The 22,464-nt window shown below is 35.2% G+C and overlaps 1 protein-coding gene across 4 annotated transcripts in view; it reads left to right on the top strand.

Moving 5' to 3' along the window:
• The window catches only part of RFX7 (regulatory factor X7), a 130,375-nt gene that overhangs the window by 101,155 nt on the left and 6,756 nt on the right, over positions 1-22,464 (top strand). For 3 of the 4 annotated variants that reach the window (XM_087427583.1, XM_087427578.1, XM_087427587.1), the window contains 4 exons: positions 16,168-16,288; positions 17,619-17,699; positions 18,360-18,567; positions 21,588-21,883. In XM_087427583.1, the coding sequence (XP_087283709.1) occupies positions 16,168-16,288; positions 17,619-17,699; positions 18,360-18,567; positions 21,588-21,883 (706 nt within the window). The remainder of the gene's footprint in view (positions 1-16,167; positions 16,289-17,618; positions 17,700-18,359; positions 18,568-21,587; positions 21,884-22,464) is intronic. The other variant, XM_087427590.1, reaches the window with a different exon arrangement.

Here is a 22,464-nt window from a genome sequence, read left to right as displayed (position 1 = left end):
TCTCCAGGGGTCATTCAGTTCTTCAGAAGGATTCCTCTAAAATTCTGTTTGGGGAGCACATACTGGCTGCTGGTAGCAGTTCTAGACCCTGGACTCTGGGCAGGGAAGTGAGAAATGAACTGTTCTGTTAGCAGACTCTTATCAAATCTGCACACCTACTGCGTCCCCCTTGCCTCTCCCGACTACCACCCAAACTGGCTTTAGTTCTCACCTCACCTTTTGCTGTCTCTGACTCCCACTCACTTCTTTTAAATTTTTCCAAAGGGTTAAGTTATCCTGCCTGGGGAGATGATTCCTGACTGCTATTGCTTATTCTGTGCCTTGGGAATAAGGGATGGTATTTATTCCTTATATTAACTTTGTTTTTTTTTTAAAGCATGTGATCTGTCCATCACATTTAACCAAAATCCTTCTTCATTTATTTTGGCATTTGGCAGTGTAACAGAGCATACGATTACATAACTATCTTAAGTTTTCAGGTCTTCCAGACTAATCTCAAGTCCTTATAGGAACCTAGCACCTAGTAGACTCTTAAACAGTTTAAATGAATATCCTGACAGCGTAAGGCAGAGTAACTTTTAGATCTCTGAACCATTTCTGTCAACAGAGGCAAGCCGCGTGCTGAAGCTCTGTTAACTTCCTCACCTCTCATTCACTCTGCAACTAACCATACTATGTCTTCACTAAAATTTTTTAGGCAGAGGTCATTACGTTTTCTAGTAATTCAAGTCAGTGAATTTGATGGCATAATATAGTAAAAATATTTAAAATGTATGCTTAAGAATCTTAAATTAACTTTATTAATTGTATTGTTTGTGTGCATTTCAGTCTCTCCCACAACTCTCTGGAAGAAAGTCATCAACCAGTCAAGATATAAAATCCCTACATGTCTTTGGGAACACACACCTTATTGAATTTACTTCCACGCCCCACCCCCCCTTCTCCTCTCCTCCATGGCAGTCTGCCACCTATCAGCAGCAATATCATTGAATTTCTAAATACTTGGTTAAAAATTGAGTTAGGTGTGTTGGTTTAAAATTTGTTTACTGAAAGTAAATGAGTTTTTAACAAGTCTCTTCATACTCAGCTCTTAGAAGCTATTCCCTGAGTGTACTGCTTCATCTAGTAGGCAGATTAGAGATGACCAAGGTATACCTAAAATGTACGTGTCCTCTCTTTCTGAGGGTTCATAGATATCCTGGAAAGGAGAGAGAAATTGTATAAATAAACTTGTCAGTTTACAGTAGTTGGTCTCAACCTTGGCTAAAAATTGGAATTACCTAGGGAGCTTTTAGACCAAGTGTGATTCCCATCCCTCTCCGCCCAGATATTCTAATTTAATTCGTGTAGCATGCAGCTAGGCATTGGGAATTTTAAAAGCTCACCTAGTTTTTCTGCTGTGAGGCCAAGGTTGATGTCTACTGCCTTAGAGTACTGGTTCTCAACTGAAGGTGGTTTTGCCCCCCAAGGAACATTTGGCAATGTCTGGAGACATTTTTGATTGTCACAACTGGAGTGTATTACAGGCACCTATTACAGAGTGGAGGCTAGGTGTGCTACATAACATCCTCCAAAGCACAGGCCAGCCCTACACAGCAAAGAATTATCCAGCCCAAAATGTCAGTAGTGTTGCTGTTGAGAAACCCTGCTTTATAGAATGTTGTAGCTAATTACCATTTCATTGGATCTCTTACTGCATCTCTGAAATTTTTTGATCTTTCAAACAGATATTCTGTATTCTCTAGTACCTCTAGCCTAGCCTCTTGGAGACATTTTTTTTTAGCATAGAAGATATATATATCAATAATGGCAATATCATTGATATTTTAAGTCTCTTTAAAACCTTAAATGTCCTTAGTTTTTCTTTGTTATTTATTAGTTGTGTGACTGATAGACTAGCAGCAAAGAAGTACTTAATGTACTAATACACTAGATCCTTTTTTATAAAGCCATTTAACTAAATTAGCCATGTGATTGTAACAAAATGCTAACAATCAAGACCCTTCATATTTATTTCATTACATGTTAGATGGCCTCTTTTATCAAATATCTGTTTTGATGGTTGGAAATGAAGTAGTTTGAAAAAATATACAAAATTATTCAAAATTTAATTAATGTGTTAAAGTGTCTATGAATTTTTATTTATTGCTGCCTAACTTCAGAAAATGTGGTGAGAAGGAATGCTGATAGTAAATTATAACAGTTTGAAGAATGTGCCCTCTATTGTTTTTACTGTGTTTAATTAAGCTCTGTAATTATACTTGTGGATAAGAGGAAGAAAGATACCTATAAGGTCCAACTCATTTAACTGGACAGCTCTAACTTGGGCTATCCTGACTTGGAGTTTCTCTTCCCTGCCCTACTATATGCTATATCCCTAGTGTGTTTTTGCAGTTAAAATAAAATTACTCTAAGAAATTACATAGGAGCTACTTAAGCATTATAATTTTATTCTGTTAGTTTTGCCTTTATGTTTAGGTTGTGTTATTATGTTTAGATTGAAGAGTACAGGATACTTCAGCTTTTCAAAAGCCTGTAACAAGGTAGTGTGCCTGGATGTTTTTGTTTTTATTTTTTACTGGATCACTTTGCTAAAGGATAGTGAGGTAAAAATGAGGATAAACAAATACACCTTTAAAGGAGAAGTGCAAACAGCAGAGTAATCCTCAGTGGGCCATGTAAGAGGAGAAGCAGTTTACACTGAGCTCTATCAAGTCAAGAACGCCAACAGTGAATTAAGTCTAGGAACAGTCCTAAGCCACTTAGGTTGGCAGAAAAATCCATATAAGCATTTTTAATCAGGAAACTTCATCGTGGGCAAATATAAGTGTATTTAAGAAAATAAGCATATTACAGGATAAAGGGTTTCCAGCTACCATTTATAAATGGCTCAGGAAGATCTTTATAAATTATGACCTGGGAAGAGCAGCCCAATGTTGTTCCATGGCGAAAAAGATCAACCATAATGGGCACCATCAGAAAAAGAACAAAACTAGAAAACAAACATTTCACCCTTTTACAAAACCATGATGCTGCCAGATAATGCACCCTGGACTTTGCCAAGTAGACACTGCAAGACCTTCATGAATTCCTAGTTTTGGAAATACCATTCCTCTTAGATCTCTTCACTTTCTATTCATTGCCATCATCATCTACCCTGAAGAATCACTTTGTCTTGAGGGCAGTTTCTGCTCCAATTTCCTATTATAAAAATTTTCAAACCTAACACATGTTGAAAGAATAATATAAGATATATTCTTCACCTAGATTTAACAGTTTTTTTCCCATACCTTATGAAAGTAAGTTGTGGATATGATAGTTCTAAGAATAAGGACAGTCACTTTTTTACCCATAATACCTTTATCACATCTAAGAAAATTAAGAATTCTGTAATCCATCTATTATCTGATTTGGAGCTGCTTTTAACATAGAAAAAACATTTTTATCATTTTTAGAGACTGCATAAGTCTTAATGACATAAGAACACTGAAGCCTTACTGAGATGCAAATGGGATTGGCTAGCTCACGTCCCAGCAAATGCGTAACTTCCACTCCCCAGTCTTAGAGCATATAATTCAGATTCATGCAGCAGTAAAAAATCTCAATTCACTGCATGTCAGAGGGTTAAGACAATATCTAAGACAATATCATATATCAGTACTCCATTCCTTTTTATCGCCAAGTAATATTCTGTTTTATGAATATACTACATGTTGTTTATCCATTTTTCAGTTGATGAACATTTGAGTTGTTTCCACTTTTTGGTATTATAAATAATGCTGCTCTGAACATTTGTCTCTAAGTTTTTGTATGGGCACATGTTTTCAGCTTTCTTGGGCATATTCCAAGGAGTAGAATTGCTGGATCATACGGTAATTCTATGTTTAACTTGTTGAGGAATTACCAAACTGTTTTCCAAAATGGCTGCACCATTTTACATTCCCACCAACAATGTATGAGGGTTGGCATTTCTCCACATCGTCAACACCACTTGTCCATCTTTTTTATTGTAGCCATTCTAGTACATGTGAAGTAGTAGCTCATGGTTTTGATTTGCATTTCCCTAGTGAGTGGTGATGCTGAGCATCCTTTCATGTGCTTATTGGACATTTGTATATTTTCTTTGGAGAAATATTCAAATTCTTTTCCCATTTTTAATTATTTGTCTTTTTATTGTTTAGTTATAAATGTTCTATATATATTCGGGACACTAGATCCTTACTAGCTATATTACAGTTTGCAAATATTTCCCCCACTCTGGGCTGTCTTTATTTTTTGGATTGTGTCCTCTGATAAACAAAAGTTTTTAATTTTGATGAAATTTAATTTATTTTTTCTTTGGTTGCTTGTGCTTTTAGGTATCATATTTAAGAAACTGTTGCCTAATCAAAGGTCATGTAGATTTAGACTATGTTTCCTTCTAAGAGTTTTATAGTTTTAGCTCATACATTTAGATCTTTGCATTTTGAGTTAATTTTTATGCATGGTGTGAGGTAGGTACCCAGATTTATTCTTTTGTGTATGGATATCCAATTGTCCCAGCATCATTTGTTGAAGAGACTTTATTTCTTCCCCACTGAATGGTCATGGCACCCTTGTGGAAAATTAATTGACCATAGATGTATGGGCTCACTTCTGGACTCTAAATTCTGTTCCGTTGCTCTATACATCTTTCTTTATGCCAGTATTAAACTGTCTTGTTTACGTTAGCCTTGTAGTAAGTTTTGAAATTGGGAAGTGTGAGTCTTCTAAATTCATTCTTTTTCAAGATTAGTTTGACTCTTCTGGGTCCCTTGAATTTCCATATGCATTTTAGCATCAGCTTGTCAATGTCTGAAAGGAAAGCAGTTGAAATTTTCATAAAGATTGCATTTAATCTATAGATCAATTCAGGAGTATTGCCATCTTAACAATATTACTTCTTCCAATCCATGAACATGGGACATATTTCCATTTACATAGATCTTTAATTTTTTTCAAGGATGTTTTATAGTCTTCATGTATACATCTTGTACTTCTTTTGTTAAGTTTATTCCTAGGTTTTTTTGGTTTCTGGTTTGTTTGGGGGTTTTTTTTTTTTTTTTTTGATATTGTAAGTGGAATTACTTTCTTAATTTTACTTTTGTTGTTAGTGTATAAAAATAAGACTGATTTTTATATATTGATCTTGTATCCTGCAACATTGCTGAACTAGTTTTTGCTCTAATGATAGTTTTTTAGTACATTCCTTAGGATTTTCTATATATAGTATCTTGTCATCTGAAAATAGAAGTACTTTTACCTCTCCTCTTTAATCTGGCTTTTATTTTGTTTTCTTGCCTAATTGCCCTGGTTGGAATCTCCTGTACCATGTTGCATAGAAAAGGTGAAAGCAGACATCTTTGTCTTTTGCCTGATTTGAAGGGAGAAGCTTTCATTGTTTCACTGTTAAGTGTGATGTTAGCTGTGGGTTTTCCATAGATTACCTTAATCAGGTTGAGGAACTTGCATTCTGTTACCAGATTGTTGGATGTTGAAGTTTGTCAAATGCCTTTTCTGCATCTATTGAAATGATCATATCAGATTTTTTCCTTATGCAGTTATTGTGGTATATTACATTATTGATTAATTTTTGTATATTGAACCCATCTTGTATTGCTGGAGTAAATGACACTTGGTCATGATGTATAATCCTTGATATATGCTGATAGATTCAGTTTGCTAGTACTTTGTAAGGATTTTTACACCTATATTCATAAGGGATAGTGAGCTGTATTTTTCTTTCTTGTGATATCTTTGTCTGGTTTTGGAATCAGGGTAATGTGGGCCTTACAGAATGAGTTTAGAAATATTCCCTCTTCTATTTTTATGAAAGAGTTTATAACTGTTTGATAGAATTCACCATTGAAGCCATCTAGGCGTGAGCTTTTCTTTGTGGGTACTTTTTAAATTATTAAATCAATCTCTTTTTAGAGGTCAGATTATCTTAATGTTTTAGTCCATTTCGGGGTTTGTGTCTTTCTAGGAATTTGTCTATTTCATGTAGGTTATCCAATTTGTTGGTATACAGCTTTTCATAGTATTCTTTTATAGTCCTTTTTATTTCTAAAAGGTTGGTAGTAATATTCCCTCTTTCATTCCTGATTTTAGTCATTTGAGTCTTCTCTTTTTTTATCTTGGTCAGTTTAGCTAAAGGTTTATTGGTTTTGTTGATCTTTTCAAAGAATCAACTTTTGGGTTTGTTAAATTTTTTCTATTTTTCTATTTCCTGTTTTATTTATTTCCACTCTAATTCTTATTATTTCCTCTCTTCTGCCTGTTTTGGGTTTGGTTTTCTCTTACTTTTGTAGTTTCTTCACATGGAAAATTAGGTTATTCATTTGAGAACTTTCTTCCTTTTTTTCTTTTCTTTTTTTTTTTCCTGAGGAATATTAACCCTGAGCTAACATCTATTGCCAATCTTCCTCTTTTTGTTTGAGAAAGATTCACCCTGAGCTAACATCCGTGCCAGTCTTCCTCTAGTTTGTATGTGTGTCACGGCCACAGCATGGCCACTGATGAGTCGTGTAGGTCCATGCCCAGGAACTGAACCTGGGCCACCAAAGTGGAGCATGCAGAATTCAACCACCAGGCCACAGGGCTGGCCCTCTTTCTTTTTAATATAGGTATATGCAGCCATTAATTTCCCTTTAAGCACATAAGTTTTGGTATGTTGTGCTTTCATTTTTATTCATCTCAAAGTATTTTCTAATTTCTCTTGTGAATTCTTCTTTGTCCCATTTATAATTTCCACATATTGTTGAATTTCTCATTTCCTTCAGTTACTGATTTCTAATTCCATTCCATTATAGTTGGAGAAAATACTTTGTATTATTTCATTCCTTTTAAATGTATTGAGACTTGTTTTATAACCCAGTATATGATCTACCATCATATGTTCTATGAGTGTATGTTCTATGAGGTATGAGTGTTCTGTAGGTGTCTTTTAGGTCAAGTTGGTTTATACTGTTGTTTATGTCTTCTGTTTCCTTGTTTACTGTATGCTTAGTTCTATCCATTATTGAAAGTGGAGTATTGAAATCTCCAATTATTATTGTTGAATTATCTATTTCTCCTTTCAATTATGTCCATTTTTATTTTATGTATTTTGGAGCTCTGTTGTTAGGTGCAATATAGGTTATTATATCTTCTTGATGGATTGACCCTTTTTTCATGAAATAATGTCTGTCTTTGTCACTAGTAACAATTTTTATCTTAAAGTGTTTTTCTCTGATGTTAGTATAGGCACTCCAGTTCTCTTCCTGTTGCTTTTGGCATGCTATATCTTTTTCCCAACTTTTACTTTCAACCTATTTGTGTCTTTGAATCTAAAATATATATGTAGTATATAGATGACATATAGTTTGATCATATTTTATTCTAAATCCATTCTGCCTATTCCTGCCTTTTAATTGGGGAGTTTTATCCATTTACATTTAATGTAATTACTGATAAGATAGAATTAACATTTGCCATTTCGCTGTTTTTTCCTGTATGTCTTATGTCTGTTTTTGTTTCTCAATTCCCCTATTACTGACTTCTTTTTTGTTAAATAGGTATTTTCTAGCAAACCATTTCAATTCCCTTGTTCTTTCTTTTAATATGTAGATATTTTTTAATTATTTTCTTCTGTGGTTGTCCTGGAGATTACAGTTAACACTTTAATTTATAAAAATAAACTATTTTGGATTAATACCAATTGAATTTCAAAAGTATGCAAAAACTTTTGTTCCTATATATATATCTCTGTTCTCTCCCAACCCCCATTCATCTTTATGCATTGTATACCCATTGACACAGATTTATATTTGGTACTTTATATAGTTGTCTTTTAGATCAGATAGGAGAATAAAGGAGTTACAAGCGAAAAATACAGTTAGACTATATTTTATATTTACTTATGTAATGTTACCTTTAGTGGTGCTCTTTATTTCTTCGTGTGAATTTGAGTTACTCTTTTCATTTAAGCCTGAATGATTCCCTTTGATATTTCTTGTAGGACCAGTGTGCTAGTGATGAACATTGAAGTTTCCACTCAGTTAGCTCAGTGGTCAGCTATTGCTTGGACAGAGATTTCCTTAAACACCTTGAATCAATAAATTTCCCAGTCTTTGCCAAAGGGCTGTGTGTGTGTTGGGATATATCATAAACACTCAGTCAAGCAATTGACAGCCCTTGCGTAGCCTTCACTAGGGCCTTAACTTTAGCCAGAGGTGAGAGCTTAAGGCCTTCTCAGGTCTTGAAATGCACACAGCTCTTTGCCATGTGCATGGCCTTGTCAATAACCAGGAATATGTCAGAGCTTTTCAAAGCTTCTGTGGACATCTTATTTCCCAGCTTTTCCTTTTAAGCTTTTTGGTTAGTCTATCGTTGGTCATTATCCACTGTCTCAGGCAGCCACAAAATTAAGAGACTTGCCTATAATTCTTTTTAACAACTTCCCTTTCCCACCCTTCCACTCCTGCAAGAGAGAAAGCTTTTCACAAGTGGGCAAGCTTCAAGACAGGTCAGATACAGCCTGCAGGTGGGGTCCTCCATAGAATATACCGCACAAGACAAATAATAACAGTTCTTTGGGATGAGGCTTTGAGAGAGCTCCAGCTGTGTTATGTTTATTCTGGTGACCACCAAGCTGAATTGGAAATGTGGGCTGTTACTTTTCAATGCTACTGATGGAGAATTGGAGATTAGACTAGGGCAAGTTAAAATGGTACAAAGCTGTTCTTACTGAAAATCAGTTGTTTTTCTTGGATAAATGATCTCCAGTTTGCTGCAAGCCTTGAGTTAATTTCCAGGGTTCTGAAAAGTTGATATTGACCAGCTTTGCCAGTTTTTCCATTGTTTTATGGAGAAATGAATTTCATTGGTCCTTACTATGCAGTTTTCATTGATGTCACCAAAACTGTAAAATTGAAATCCATAAATAGTGAAAGACCAGAAATGTTATGTGCAGTTCTAACTGCCACACTTCATTGAGAAGTTCACTGAAAGGATACAGCAAATGGAATAGCCATTTTAATCATAAGAAATAACTGTTCAGCCTGGAAGATTAAAACTCCTTTAAGAATTTCTTTAAAAGTTATGAAAAAGACTCCTTCCAAATTGTATTTGCTATTTCCCATTTCCCATCTGGTACTTCCCAGAATGAAGTACAAAACCTTTTATTTGTCAGAGGAAGGCAGAATTATACGGTAGAGAAAGATTGGACTTGGGAACTAGCCGTATCTAAGTTTGAGTCCTAATTTAATATGTACTGGAGTTTGTAGCCCTGGGCAAGTCCTTAACATTTAGTGTCAGTTTGTTTTCTGTCCCTTTGTAAAATGTAAAAATACCACACTATTTTTATTAAGGTTTAAAACTAAATACGAAAAATGTCTATCACAATGCCTGGTATGTAGTGATCTCTCAATATGTGGCAGCAATTGTTATTATTCAGACTCTTCCACAGTCCAACATTTTGGCCTTACCTGGTATAAACCTTATTTTGTATAAACCTTTCTTCTCCCTCCTTCCTTGTTCCCACCATTCATGCTATACCTTAGCTATTTGGAACTTCTTGAGATTTCAGAAACACAACCTGCTCTTCTCAGTTTTTGTTCACACTCTTTCCTCCAGATGAAATAGATCTGCCTCAGCCCCCTCCACAGCACCCATATGATTAAATCTACTTGTTTTCTAAGGCCCAGTTTAAATATACTTTCTCCATATACCATTGTGCCCTTAATGATCTAAGTTAAAATTACTCCCTTCTCTATGATCATATGGCACCTCATTTGTATCTCTGTCATAGCATTTTATTTATGGTACTTTATGTAACTTTTTTTGAGGTGTAACATACACACAGAAAAGTGCACAAATTTTAAGTGTACAACTTGGTAAATTTTCACAAAGTGAGTACACTTATATTACTAGCATCCAGATCAAGAAACTGAGCATCACCATCATCCCAGAAGGCCCCTTGTGTCCTTTTCTAGTCACTACCCTTCCCACCACCATCACCCCACCCCTGCCAAGAGGAACTGCTATCCTGGATTCTAACGCCACACCTTGGCTTTGCTTGTTTTTGAACATTATATGAATGAAATTATAAAATAATTTTGTATCTAGGTTCTTTTTTGCTCAACATGTGTTTGAAAGATTCATGCATTTTGTGTAGTTTTGGTTCATTCATTCTAATTGCTGTTTAGTATTCTGTTTACAAATATATACCATGATTTCTTTGTCCAATCTGCTATGTATGGACATTAGGTTATTTTCCATTTGAGTTTTAATTTCCATTTCCTTGATAACTAATAAAATTGAGTGCCTTTTTATATGTTCTCTTGGCCAATTGGATATCCTCTTTTGTGAAGAACCTATTTAGGTCTTTGTCCATTTTTCTCTCCTCTTCTATATAATTATTAAAGGCAGGTAAATATATCTCACTTGTGATTTTTCTGCTGACATAGTTTCTAGAAGAATGCCATCCTGTATGTTATTTATTGATTTGAGATTTTATGCATCAAATCAAATTGGGGACTGATCAGTGTTCTTCAGAAGGAAACTTTTTTCTTTTCTTTCTTTTTTTTTTTCTTTTTGGTGGTAAAAATTGGCCATAAGCTCACGTCTGTTGCCAGTCTTCCTCTTTTTGCTGAGAAAGATTGGCCCGGAGCTAACATCTCTGCCCATCTTCCTCTATTTGGTGTGTGGCTTGCCGCCATAGCATGGCTTGATGAGAGGTGCATACGTCCGTGCCTGGGATCCAAACCTGCAAACCTTGGGCTGCCAAAGTGGAGCATGCAAACTTAACCACTACGCCACTGGGCTGGCCCCCCAGAAGGAGCCTTTTGAAAATGTTGCAGTGCCACCAGTCAGCAAATATGTACTGAATACCCATTGTACAAAACTCTGCTTGGCTCATCAATAATATAAAGAACCACTCACTAGTTAACTACCCTTGCAAATCATCTTTACCCCTCTGTTCCTTAGTTTCCTCATCTATAAAATGGTATGATTACACAAGATGATGGTGGAGTTTGTTGGGGTTTTTTTTTAATGTAGAGAACCTTGTTCCTATCCGAATTTATCCTTATACTAACATGATTTCAGAAGTGTTTGAAACTATTGAAGAACCATTAGTGTAGTAAAATTGGATTTGGGTGGAAATTCAGAAAAGAGATGGTTAATCAGGAATTCATTGGGTGAAGACCCACTGCTTCATTGTTGTTATTCATTCTTAATTTATAGGCAGTTACTATATATATTCATATAATCTGAACATTTTATGTGAGGTTAATTTAAAACAAAGAACTGAGACAGTCCACAAATGAAAGTAAGTGTACCAATAAAGCTTGCACTACAGAGTGTGATATATATATATATATATATATATATATATATAGTCTGTGTATATAGTCTTTATTTTAAAGAATAATACAATCCAAACTGACCAAAGGAATAGCCATCTTAAATGGCTTTTTCTTAGGTGATAGTGAGAAATCAAGACTTCCTTAAGAAATAATAAAAGCACAAATATATACTTTTTACTATGTTTAAATAAAGACACAGATTTCTTTTTAAAATATTGAGGATTTATCAGATGACCACCCCTAAAGTTTGTTCTTTTATTAGTAGTTTATGAACTTCAGGATAAGATCCTTGACATGTTAATCATGATTCACCATGACTGAATCTTTTTCCTGGAATTATTAATTAAAATCACTTTAGTTAATAATCCCATGAAAAAAGAAAGGCAAGCTGGAAAGGGAAGACCTGGTTAATAAGGTCATACATGATCATTTGTTTATATATACGTGATAATTTAACTCTTCTTTAATTTTGTTGACTTCAAGCAAAGTAATCTTGCAGATATATTATTATGTAGTTACTTCCTACAAAAAATTTATCACCTGAATTTCAAAGGTGATATTTGACCTTAGTCTAAGCTGGGCTTAATAGTACTTACTGCTAACAACTCTAAATTTCTCTCTAGGGCCTAGGCTAGAAGACACAATAACCCACAGACTAATGCAGTGCTTTTCCTCTGGGACACCAAGCCATCATGTACATACATTACACTGTCACTTCTGCAGTGTTCTCTGAGTGTTCCTGCCAAATGCTAGAGCCCAGTAGACTTAGCCCTGTGCTTCAGAGTCAGCTGTGTATCATTGTTCTGCCCAAAACATGGAACGATAGGAAAAATCAAATCTGTTATGATCAAAGTCAGGCACTTTCAAAGAATTTTCTCTCCAGAGTCTCAGGATCTAATGTGCAATTAGATCTTAAAAATATTGGAGGATTTCAACAACTGTTTCACTTTCAAAGCTCAAGCAGATTAACTAATTTGACCATATTACTTTTACCTTGTTTGTCTTCCAGATTATCTAGCAAATATATTGTGTGATTAATACTTTTAAGGGAATGTAATTCTACCGTGTCTTTGAGACCTCCCTGAGTTCCCATATTTTTTATTGTCATCTGAGATACTTGAATGTTAAGACTCTCCAAAATAATAGTGTGAGTCTTGGTAAGAAAAGGGCTTTTAATAGAAAATGAATAATTCTTAATAAATTCGTCTCTTTATAAATATTAGAAAATATTTTAGTAATATAATTTTGGTTGCCTTCCAAGCATTCAGTTGGCTTACAGTCACTAATTAGCAATAAAAGTTGCTCATCTGCAAGATGAGTGGGTTAGGTTGGATGACCAAATCATTTCTAGATTCACCTCTCTGTGCAAGTTCCTCATCTATAAAATGTGTATAATATAAATACCTGCCTCAAGGTGTTGGGAGGATTAAATGATGTAACGCATACAAAGCACTCAAAAAATGTACAGGTATGGTTAGGTATCCTATAACTATATTTTGCCACTAGTTTTATGATTTTTTTGTTTATATTTTTGTACCTTTAAACAATGTTTACCTTTAACTTATATAGTTAATTTGTAAATGGTATGAATAAACATTCAAGATTGACTTGCTACCAAGGATTTTGAACAATGTGTTGATGGTCATATTGAACGTTAGGCTTAATTTCAAAGTCTTAAAAGCATACTTTTAAAAAAAGAGTGAGACAAAAAAAAAAAAGATCTCATTTTAAGAATGACATTAGAATGTTAGTTATCCTGTGAACAGAACATTGTCTATTTCTTCCCCTTTTTGTGTCTTGCATAAATATAATCTGATGCTGAGTTAGGTGTTAATTGCCACCACATCTTGCTTGATCAACCTGCACTTAAAGTTGTGAAGCAGGAAAATGAGATGTAAACTAACCAAGATCTCCACATGACCGGGACTGACCTGTGGCTTGTTGTATAGCACTGGTTTCAAAATTATGAATAGATAGCCTATAAATATTTACTTAATTAGATTAAAACAGAATCATTAAATATTTAGATCTTCCCAATGGGGAAAGGACTCTAATAATGAAATTCTTTTTCTTTGAAAATGAAAACTGCTGGAAATTGGATGGACCACCTCACAATATAGAGCCCTCGCCATCAGGGGAAGTGTTCACATTGAGGTAACCCATCATTTAAGAGTATGGCCATTTCCACATTTGGCAGGAAGTTGAACTATAAAACTTCTAAACTCATTTCTAGTTCTAAGATTTCACAGAATTAAGGACCCGTTCTGTTACTGTTATTGTTGCTTTTAAATTGAGGCTCTCTTTGTTTTCTCTTTGACATGTAAGATGTCAAAGTATAGAATTTTGAATCATAAGCAGTTTTATTCTTAACATTGCCTACTGTTTGAGGAGGAATAATTTAGCTGTTTATATGTGTACAAGGTACTATTTATATTTATCCACTGAAGAGTATTTTAAAGATAAGGGCATTGTAAAAAAAAAATTAATTGTTCCAAAAGGTGAATTCCTTTTTTATAGTAGAATAAGTAACAATTAAAAACCAGATGAAATCAGATAGTCACATTCTGAAATCACACTCCAAGTAGTTCTATTTCACAAGCAAATTTTGCATTGATCATCTTGATACTTAACTTGGCCAATCTTTGACATACCCCTTCTGCCAGAGTAAAAAATTTTGGTATACTAATATACTGAAAAAACACCAAAACCTAAATCACAGAGGGAGAATAGAATGGATATTATATCTCTCGTTAGACTCATTGCCCTGCTTTTCTTATTTGGTTTCAGTTTTTTTAGGCCCATCTGCCAGTGCTGTCATAGGAGCCAGTGGGCAGTGTTTTCTTTTTTACTTTTTTTTTTTTTTGTCTTTTTATGTGTTTCTTTAACGTTTTTTGTCATTTGAAATATGACATACTTAATGTCATATTAAGGCTTAATGTGACAGGTGAGCTTAACGTAACTCTTAAATCTTGTTCCTGGTGCTGAGAATACATTGGTGAACCAGTTAGATATGGTCACTGCCCTGGTTGAACTTACAGTCTTTTGGAGGAGATAGCACGTAAATTGGCTGTTACATAACTGAGTCATGAGAAGAAAAGAAACGGAGTACACTGATAGGGAATATGGTGAGGGTGTGGCAGGAGGGCACTGCTTTAGACAGGGTATTCAGAAGAGACCCTTTCAAAATCGTAACATTCAAGCTAGGACTTGAAGGATAAGAAAAGTAACGTTCCATGTAGAAGAAACGTGTGTCAAGTCCCTGAGGTGCAAAAGAGCTTCATTCACATTTTTTTTCTGTGCTGGTTTAAACTGTAAAGATGACTGATTTAACCTGTTACTGAAATGGTTATGATTTGATGCAATTCATTTAAATTGTCAGCACCCAGAAAGTCACCCCTTCACTTTGTACCTTAAACCTTGAGCCCTGAACCACTCAGAGTATCACATTTAGTCTCAATTTAAATATGATGTATCTAATCTAATACTTCCTCTAGAGGGAATTCTCAATACACATGTTAGCTCCTTTGCCTTTAACCTACTCTCCAGCATTGTTGGGAATGTGTTTGCTGGGCAACTCCTCTCTTCCCCCACACCCCACCAGAGGTATGTGGGATTTGGTGTGGGGTAGGGAGGACCACAATCAAGAAAAAATCATTATCTCCAAACTTACCCCTGTTCTCTCTATTAAGGTTCACAGGGATCCCTGCCTCCTCTTGAGTCTCTCCCCGTTTGACTTCTTGAGTTCAGGTCTCTTTGGGAATGTTGCCGGGATATTCAGCAGAGTACAGGAACTCAAGTCCTGGTTACCATTATACCCTGCCCACCATGCCATTCTGTTGTTTTCTTTTCTTTCTTCATCCTAAATCTCTTACTTTAGCTCTCTGCCGCATCACTTCTTCATCAAGAAGCTGTTCTGGTTGATGCAGAAATGGGGGATGAGGTGGGGAGATTTGATTGAATTACTTTGGAATTCCTCTGACTTCCTCTTTGCTATTTCTCAGCTAGTGGTTCTCCCAAAGGCCAAAAGTTATGAGGAAGGCCTTGGCAGCCAGAATAAGATGTAGCCTTGGGCTGCTGTGTCTGGTAGAGGAAGGATTGGCCTTTTACCTACAACTGGCAGCTCTAGAGAAAAACAGAACACCTGACTCTAGTAGTTGTTAAGATTTGGCTTGTTTCCCTGGTCCCACTTGAAGTTACTGCCTTACAGAGTACTTTACTCCTAGCAATAATAGGGATGAGGGGGTTGAGGAGAGAACGCTGGACCTTCCGGACCTCTCTCTGTGCCTTCATTTTTTCCCTTATTGGTAAAATGAGAGCGTTGGCATTGATGATCCCTAAGATCCCTTTTAGTTCTAATATATCATGTTTCTATTTTAAACCATGTAGTGGTTTTGTCACTAATGTATGACATACGTAATGTTTATATTGGAAATTATGCCAGTATGTGAGCTTGATACATATGTGGAAACTTAGAACCCTACGGATGGAGCTGGATATACTCATTTCAGAGTGCAGGGTTGGATTGTATTTGGAAAACTTTGTGCCACCAATAACTCTTAACTGCAAGTTTCTTGAATGCTGTCTAAAGCAGCGGTACGGTATACCTTGAGGATGAAACAAGGTAACTAAACCTGAGTTAGTCCCCAAAGAATGATGATCATGTAACAATGAGAATTGTGGTGAATGACTTGAAGATGTGTTTTTTCATTTTGTCAAAGGGATCAAATTTTATTGAAATAGCGCTGTGCTGTGTAATTCTAAGTTCTGTTGCTCTCTAAATTGGTCCCTCCTTCTTTTGCAGGAGCTATTGTGACAATCTTGGTTACCATCCATTAAGTGCTGCTGACTTTGGAAAGATCATGAAAAATGTCTTTCCAAACATGAAGGCACGTCGTCTGGGCACGAGAGGCAAATCTAAATATCCTTTACCAAAATGGTTTTTAGTAATCTCTTTATATTCACTTATTATAGAACATTTGCTATTATAGTTCAGCTAGCAATTGTAGTTCAATTAAATTTACTTAGAAATAAATTTAAATCAACAAATATAAACAACTCAAAAGTACTTAGTAGAATAATTGTAAAAGTTATTTTCCCAGCTACTTATCAAACTGCAAGAGAAATAATAAATAGTAGTTATTATAAGGATTGTGATAGATTTCACATTACTCTGTCTCTGTAATGTGTTCTTAGTGTTCTGATCTCCTTTTCTTATTCAATAAGAATTATTGAGGCATGCCACAGTATAGCAATTGTAAGTTATATCAATAAAAGTGGAAAAAGATGTTAGCTTTTCTTTTCTTCCTCTTAGAAACATAGGGATCTCCTTGGCAAAAGATAGAACATTCAAAAAAATTTCTTGTGGAACTTGTACTGGAAGATAAGTGTTCTCTTTAAGGTATTTTTCAGCCAACCATTTAAAGCCTGTATTAAAATTAAAGCCATGGCATAGAAATGGTCCCTTTTGTGATGGAGCAATGCTTAGGAGCAGACAGAGTAAAAAAAAAAAAATGAAAATTAAGAATTTATTAAGGTTCTTCCTACTCTTGGTAGAAGATTGTAAAATAGAGGATCTCTGTATCATATTAGAAATACATCATTTCTCTGTGCTTAGCTCTTGGCATTTTTCAAAGCGTAAAAATTCGCTACTATGGAGGAAATGAGAGGAAGGGGAAGGGGAAGGGGGAAGGCTGCTTTTCTAAAATGGTTCCAGGTGATTTTTAACCACTTGTTGCATGACCTAGCCTTGTTTCCTGAGTACAAAAAGAAATGTCTTGATGTGTCTTTGGCATGTTATAGGTGATAATCCTGTGTGTTTCAATGGAAAAAGAGAAGTGAAAAGGTTAAAACCCTTGTGATACTCTTAAGAGTTGTTTTTGTCCCAGTGCCCTGGGCTAAAGTTTCCCTTCTCTGTGCCAGGTTTCCATCTGAATATTCCTTTCCTTCTGACCTGTTTGTTACTGGTGGCTGGCACAGCTTATTAGGAACATTTATTTGTAAAATTTATAACAGATGAAAATCATTTTGGTTCATTTAAGACACTAACATTGTACAAGGACTGTTCCAGTTTCAAAGAGGAAAAGTGTCCTGAGTTTATAATGTTAAGGTTTTTCTTACTGAAGAACTCAGAAAGTAGATGTTATCTCATGCAGATTTTATTCTCGTTTCATATGTGGTTACTTCTCAAGTGCTAACTATGTAAGCAGTTTATTTAATTTAGAGTACTTTAGACCTTAACCATTTATTACATATTGCTATAGTGGACTAAGAAAAAAAGCTTTTGTTCATATGCCAACACTGCCCAATCTTGACTTTCACAAAACTGGAGATGGGGTAAGAATTTTGCCTTTTCTTTTTAATATGTAGAATTGTACCTTAATATCAACATTGAAATGCATACTGCATATTCTCATTTGGATGAAACCAGGGACCAAGAACTGTGTCTTTTTACAAAATAAATGAGCCAAAAATTTCAACAGTGGCTGAAAAATGTTAGCGTATATGACTTATACCAACATGGCTCATGAAATTACAGAGAACAAAGATGTATCTAAAGTTACTGATCTGTAGACATATCCATTATATATTGACAATATTTATATTGTCAAGAGGAAATTTTAAGTTGTAGAGTAATATGTTTAGTATGAATGTTTTCAGAAGAGAAAATATAGCTAGTGGCATAGTTTGTTTTTTTTGATGTTAGAAAAGGCTTTTAGAAGGATTCAAAAGATCTGTTAGTCTTCATATATGTTTAACAACCATTTAAATGTTACATTCACCGTGCTGCTGATGGCTGGCACCAGTGGATATAGGCAAAGGCATCTTATTTGTAAGGCTCTTCTTATATGCATGCCAACCGGTCACTTCATACTACTTTGACCCAGCAGATTTAGATTATATCTTCTAATTAAGAGTATGTATCTTGAATGTGTCTCTACTTAATTTCTCTGAACTTTCTTTTAAAAGTTAACTTTTCCTTTTTCCTTTGTTTAGTTGGAAGGAGCTGAACCTTCTGGGCAGCTTCAAAATATTGATGAGGAAGTTATCTCTTCTGCTTGCCGTCTTGTGTGTGAGTGGGCCCAGAAAGTGTTAAGCCAGCCATTTGACACAGTCTTGGAATTAGCCCGCTTCCTCGTAAAAAGTCACTATATAGGCACCAAGTCGATGGCAGCTCTAACTGTAATGGCAGCAGCACCACCAGGTACAAAATTACTAACAAACTAAAACTGACAGGGTGTTACTATACTTAGAGTTGGTAGCAAAAGAAGAGTTTAGCCAAAGAACTTCTTTGTCTTTTTAGTATTTGTATGAATTCACTCTTACTTCATTTAACACTGAATTCAGATGGATTTTTTGAGCCAACAAAAATAATAATAGTAGTCCTTTCATTATAAAGCTTAAAGCTGTAGTTTTGTATGTTGCTCTGCTAAAATATCAAACTTTAAAGATTTCCCAGTTGATATAATTTTTTTGTTGCTATTTTAAAATTTAAAGAATACGTGTATATGTACTTTTAAGTATACATATGTATCTAAATTAATAAACTAAATATTAGAGGTAAAAGTAAGATTGTCTTTTAAAATTACTTGCTAGACTCCTATCCCAGAAACTAATGCTTACAAATAAAATGACCTTTGGACAATGTAAAAGATACCTTAGTCTCACAAAAAATAAACTATATGAAGCATTACTATAAAATAGCAAGAGTGATTTTTTGTATGCATATTATGCATTCAATTGAGTATTTTCATTCAAATAGGAATTTTAGAGTTGACAGTTTTAGGAATTGACAGAATTGTTGGAATAAATGACTCCTTTCTAAATTAGTAGCTGTCAAGTATCTGTTCTGATGAAATTTTTGAGATGTCTTATTTCAGTCATACCTTATAAACCTAAAATAGAGTAAATAAGTTATGTTATTACTGTAGGAAATTATAATTTCTATGAAAAATGTATTAACATGAAACGTGTTTTCTAGAGATGATTCTTCTGATTGTTAAATGTAAATATTTTAAAATCGACAATACATTTACCACAGCCAGAATTATAGTCTCTTAAATAACTTCACTTTTTTTTATCTTAACTTCATCATTTTAGTAAGGAATCCTTTTTCTTTCAGTTTGTATTCACCACAAGCTTTAAGTATTTGTGGTGTGTGTGTGAGATTGTTCTGTCCTCTCATTTTATGGTGAGTTGAGGACCCACTTCAGAAAAATAATCTCTTACAAGAGCCTCATCATAAGTTTTCCTGTCTAGATGTAAACTGTATGACCTAAATCTGTTCACTTACACTTAGACGGGAGCAGGAGAGTGCTTGAGCAGCCTTCTCTAGTTGGATAGGTCACATTTATTACCTCATCTACTCCCCCAGCAGTCCTGTAAGATAGATGACATTTATTCCCATTTTACAGATCAGGAAACAGACTCTCAGGGAGGTTAAGTATTTGTCACGGGCGGGTAAATAGTGAGGCCAGAATTTGAATCCTGATTTGTCTGTCTCCAAAGCCCAAGTTAACTCCATTATAATATACTGTCTTTTATCTTCCGGCAAAATGAGGTTTTAAAAGATACAGGCCCTTCAACTTTCTGTGTTCTCTTTCTCCCACTCTTGCTGACACCTAGAAGAGTACTTTAACAAGTTGAGGACATAGGAGGTATCATGGGGAAAAGAAACTTCTCTTTCTTCCTTATTCACAAAGTCTGACTGAAAAAAATGCTGAATGAATCAATTTTTAAGGCATAAGTGTAAAGAAAGGTGTGTTTTTGAAACAAAAATACTAAAAATTACATGTATAAACAGGTATTTTCCCTTTTTGAAAGTAGTCAGCTTGGGAGGCTGTTACTGTAACAGTTGTATCATTATTCAAAACATTTTTAGAATCTCTTGAAATTTTGTTCTCAGCCATTGCCACATTTTTTTGAATACCTTTGTTAGTGATTAATCTTCATCCTTTGAAGGTGAATTCGGTTTTTCATAAATATAGTCTCCATATTAAGAACAGGTTGTGTTACAAATGTTCTTTTGTAAGTCAGCTGCTTGGAACTCATTCCTGTCCAGAATCCCTGGCAGGAGGGGTAAGACAGCCAGGCTTTGAGCCGTTGGCAGAGGCTCTCAGGGGTGCAGGTGCTGAGAAGCCAGAGCAGAGGCTAGGGGCCAGGAGGGAGCAGTGCAATTCGAGCTGCATTTGAAAAGAAGAAAATAGTACTTTGGTGATAAATAGAGGATCAGAAGATGGGGGATTATTGAGGAGTGAGGGTGTGAAAGAGAATTTACAGTCACTTCCTTTTCTCCTTCCCATCTCCCCCTCCCAAAAGTTGTTACTGTTAACAGAACCATGAAAAGTAGAAATTGGGCTGGGGAAAGGAGGGGCGAGGTGTACCAGCAGGATGGTGATGTCCTCCCCTTTCCTCTCTCCACTGTTTTTACCCACCACGGCTTATTTTCTGATGATCTTAATGCTACACCCTAAATGTGAAATGAGCTTGTTAAAAAATTAGTTGTATTATATAATCAATTTTTCTTAAATTAAACTTTATCTCCTGCCTCTTTTATTCCTTTTTCTCAGTGTTGATCTTCCTACTGCTTTAAAAAGTTGTCTCAGTGAGACTTTTTCAAAATATCTTAACCTCAGTGTTATTAAGAAACTGCTTAATTTCTCCTAGATGATACTGGAATAATTGTATAGTAGCAGTTAAAATAGTTGTATCTATTTTCATGAATTTCTGGTAGGATTAAAGACTTGTTTTCCCCATACAAATTTTTTCTAATATATGGATGGTTTCAGCAAGTATTTATTGAGTGCACCTTGTGGACTGAATATTAAAATCATGAAAATGCTTGAATTTCTAATTAGAGAAGGGGGGGATTTCTGACATCTACTGGTAAAATGTAAAACATGCTCTCTGCATTTATTTATCTTAGCTTCTGCATATTTATGACGTAGCTACTACTCTTTTCAAAATCTTCATCTGTTATTGTTGATTTAACTGAAACTGTCACCTGAGTTGAGCCATATTTTAAGGTGTCAATTAAAACCATATTGACAAATGTTTATAAATTGGAAGTCTAATACTTAAACTTTATAAAGAAATTGTGTGTTAAAATTTGCTGGATTTGGTTGCCTTGTGCAGTAGATAGCTACATATTCAAAGAAATTGAGTTGTAACTGCCTTCTGTAAAGGAGAGTATTTATTTTAGCTTTCCATTCTGTTTATTTTCAGGAATTAAAGGAATTACCCAGCCTTCTGCTTTTATACCTACAGCTGAAAGTAATTCGTTTCAGCCTCAAGTGAAGACTTTGCCATCTCCTATTGATGCTAAACAGCAATTGCAACGGAAAATTCAGAAGAAGCAGCAAGAACAGAAACTACAATCCCCTTTGCCAGGAGAATCCTCAGCAAAAAAATCAGAAGGCGCTACAACCAATGGAGTGGCTAATCTTTCTAATGGAAATCCAGCAATCCTTTCTCCTCAGCCTATTGGTATCGTTGTGGCAGCTGTCCCTAGTCCCATTCCGGTAACATCATCAAATAGTGTTTGGCTTTACTGGGGTGGTGGGAAATCAATCATTTAATTAAAAGTGGCACATGAGAAGGAGACAAGTATAGGTGTAGATTCAGTAGATTTTGATTTTGTGACCACAGATAGATTCAGCTTCAGTCGGTTGTCTTTTATTCAGGATATATGTTATTGATTACAAAGTGAGCTATAAAATGAACATAAGTAAAAATACAGAGATCCAAGACATACAAAGTATGCACATAACCAGTTGGAGCTTTATGTAAGAGATGAGTCGTTCTCAGAGTTGTTTCATCTCTAGCTAAGCCAAGATGACACAATTTAAACATTTTTTTGGTTTAAACTCTTTTTAACATTCAGATGGAACAAAATCGTAGTGTGTATTGATAATGCTTTAACGTAGGCCTGTCTCTGTGGCTTGTTGGCCATAGGACCTTGGGCAAGTCCCTTAGCTCCTCTGAGTCGGTTTCCTTATCATCAAATAGAGGTGATGTTCTTCTCCTTGCCTGTCCTACACAACTGAGGTTGTGATGAAGGGGCTTCTGAAATGAAAGTGCGTCATGCTAAAACAAGGCGATG

This window comes from Ceratotherium simum, chromosome 3 (genome assembly GCF_057802395.1).
Source record: "Ceratotherium simum simum isolate JZ-2026a chromosome 3, ASM5780239v1, whole genome shotgun sequence".
NCBI lineage: Eukaryota > Metazoa > Chordata > Mammalia > Perissodactyla > Rhinocerotidae > Ceratotherium > Ceratotherium simum.
This window is presented reverse-complemented; position numbering and strand designations above follow the sequence as displayed.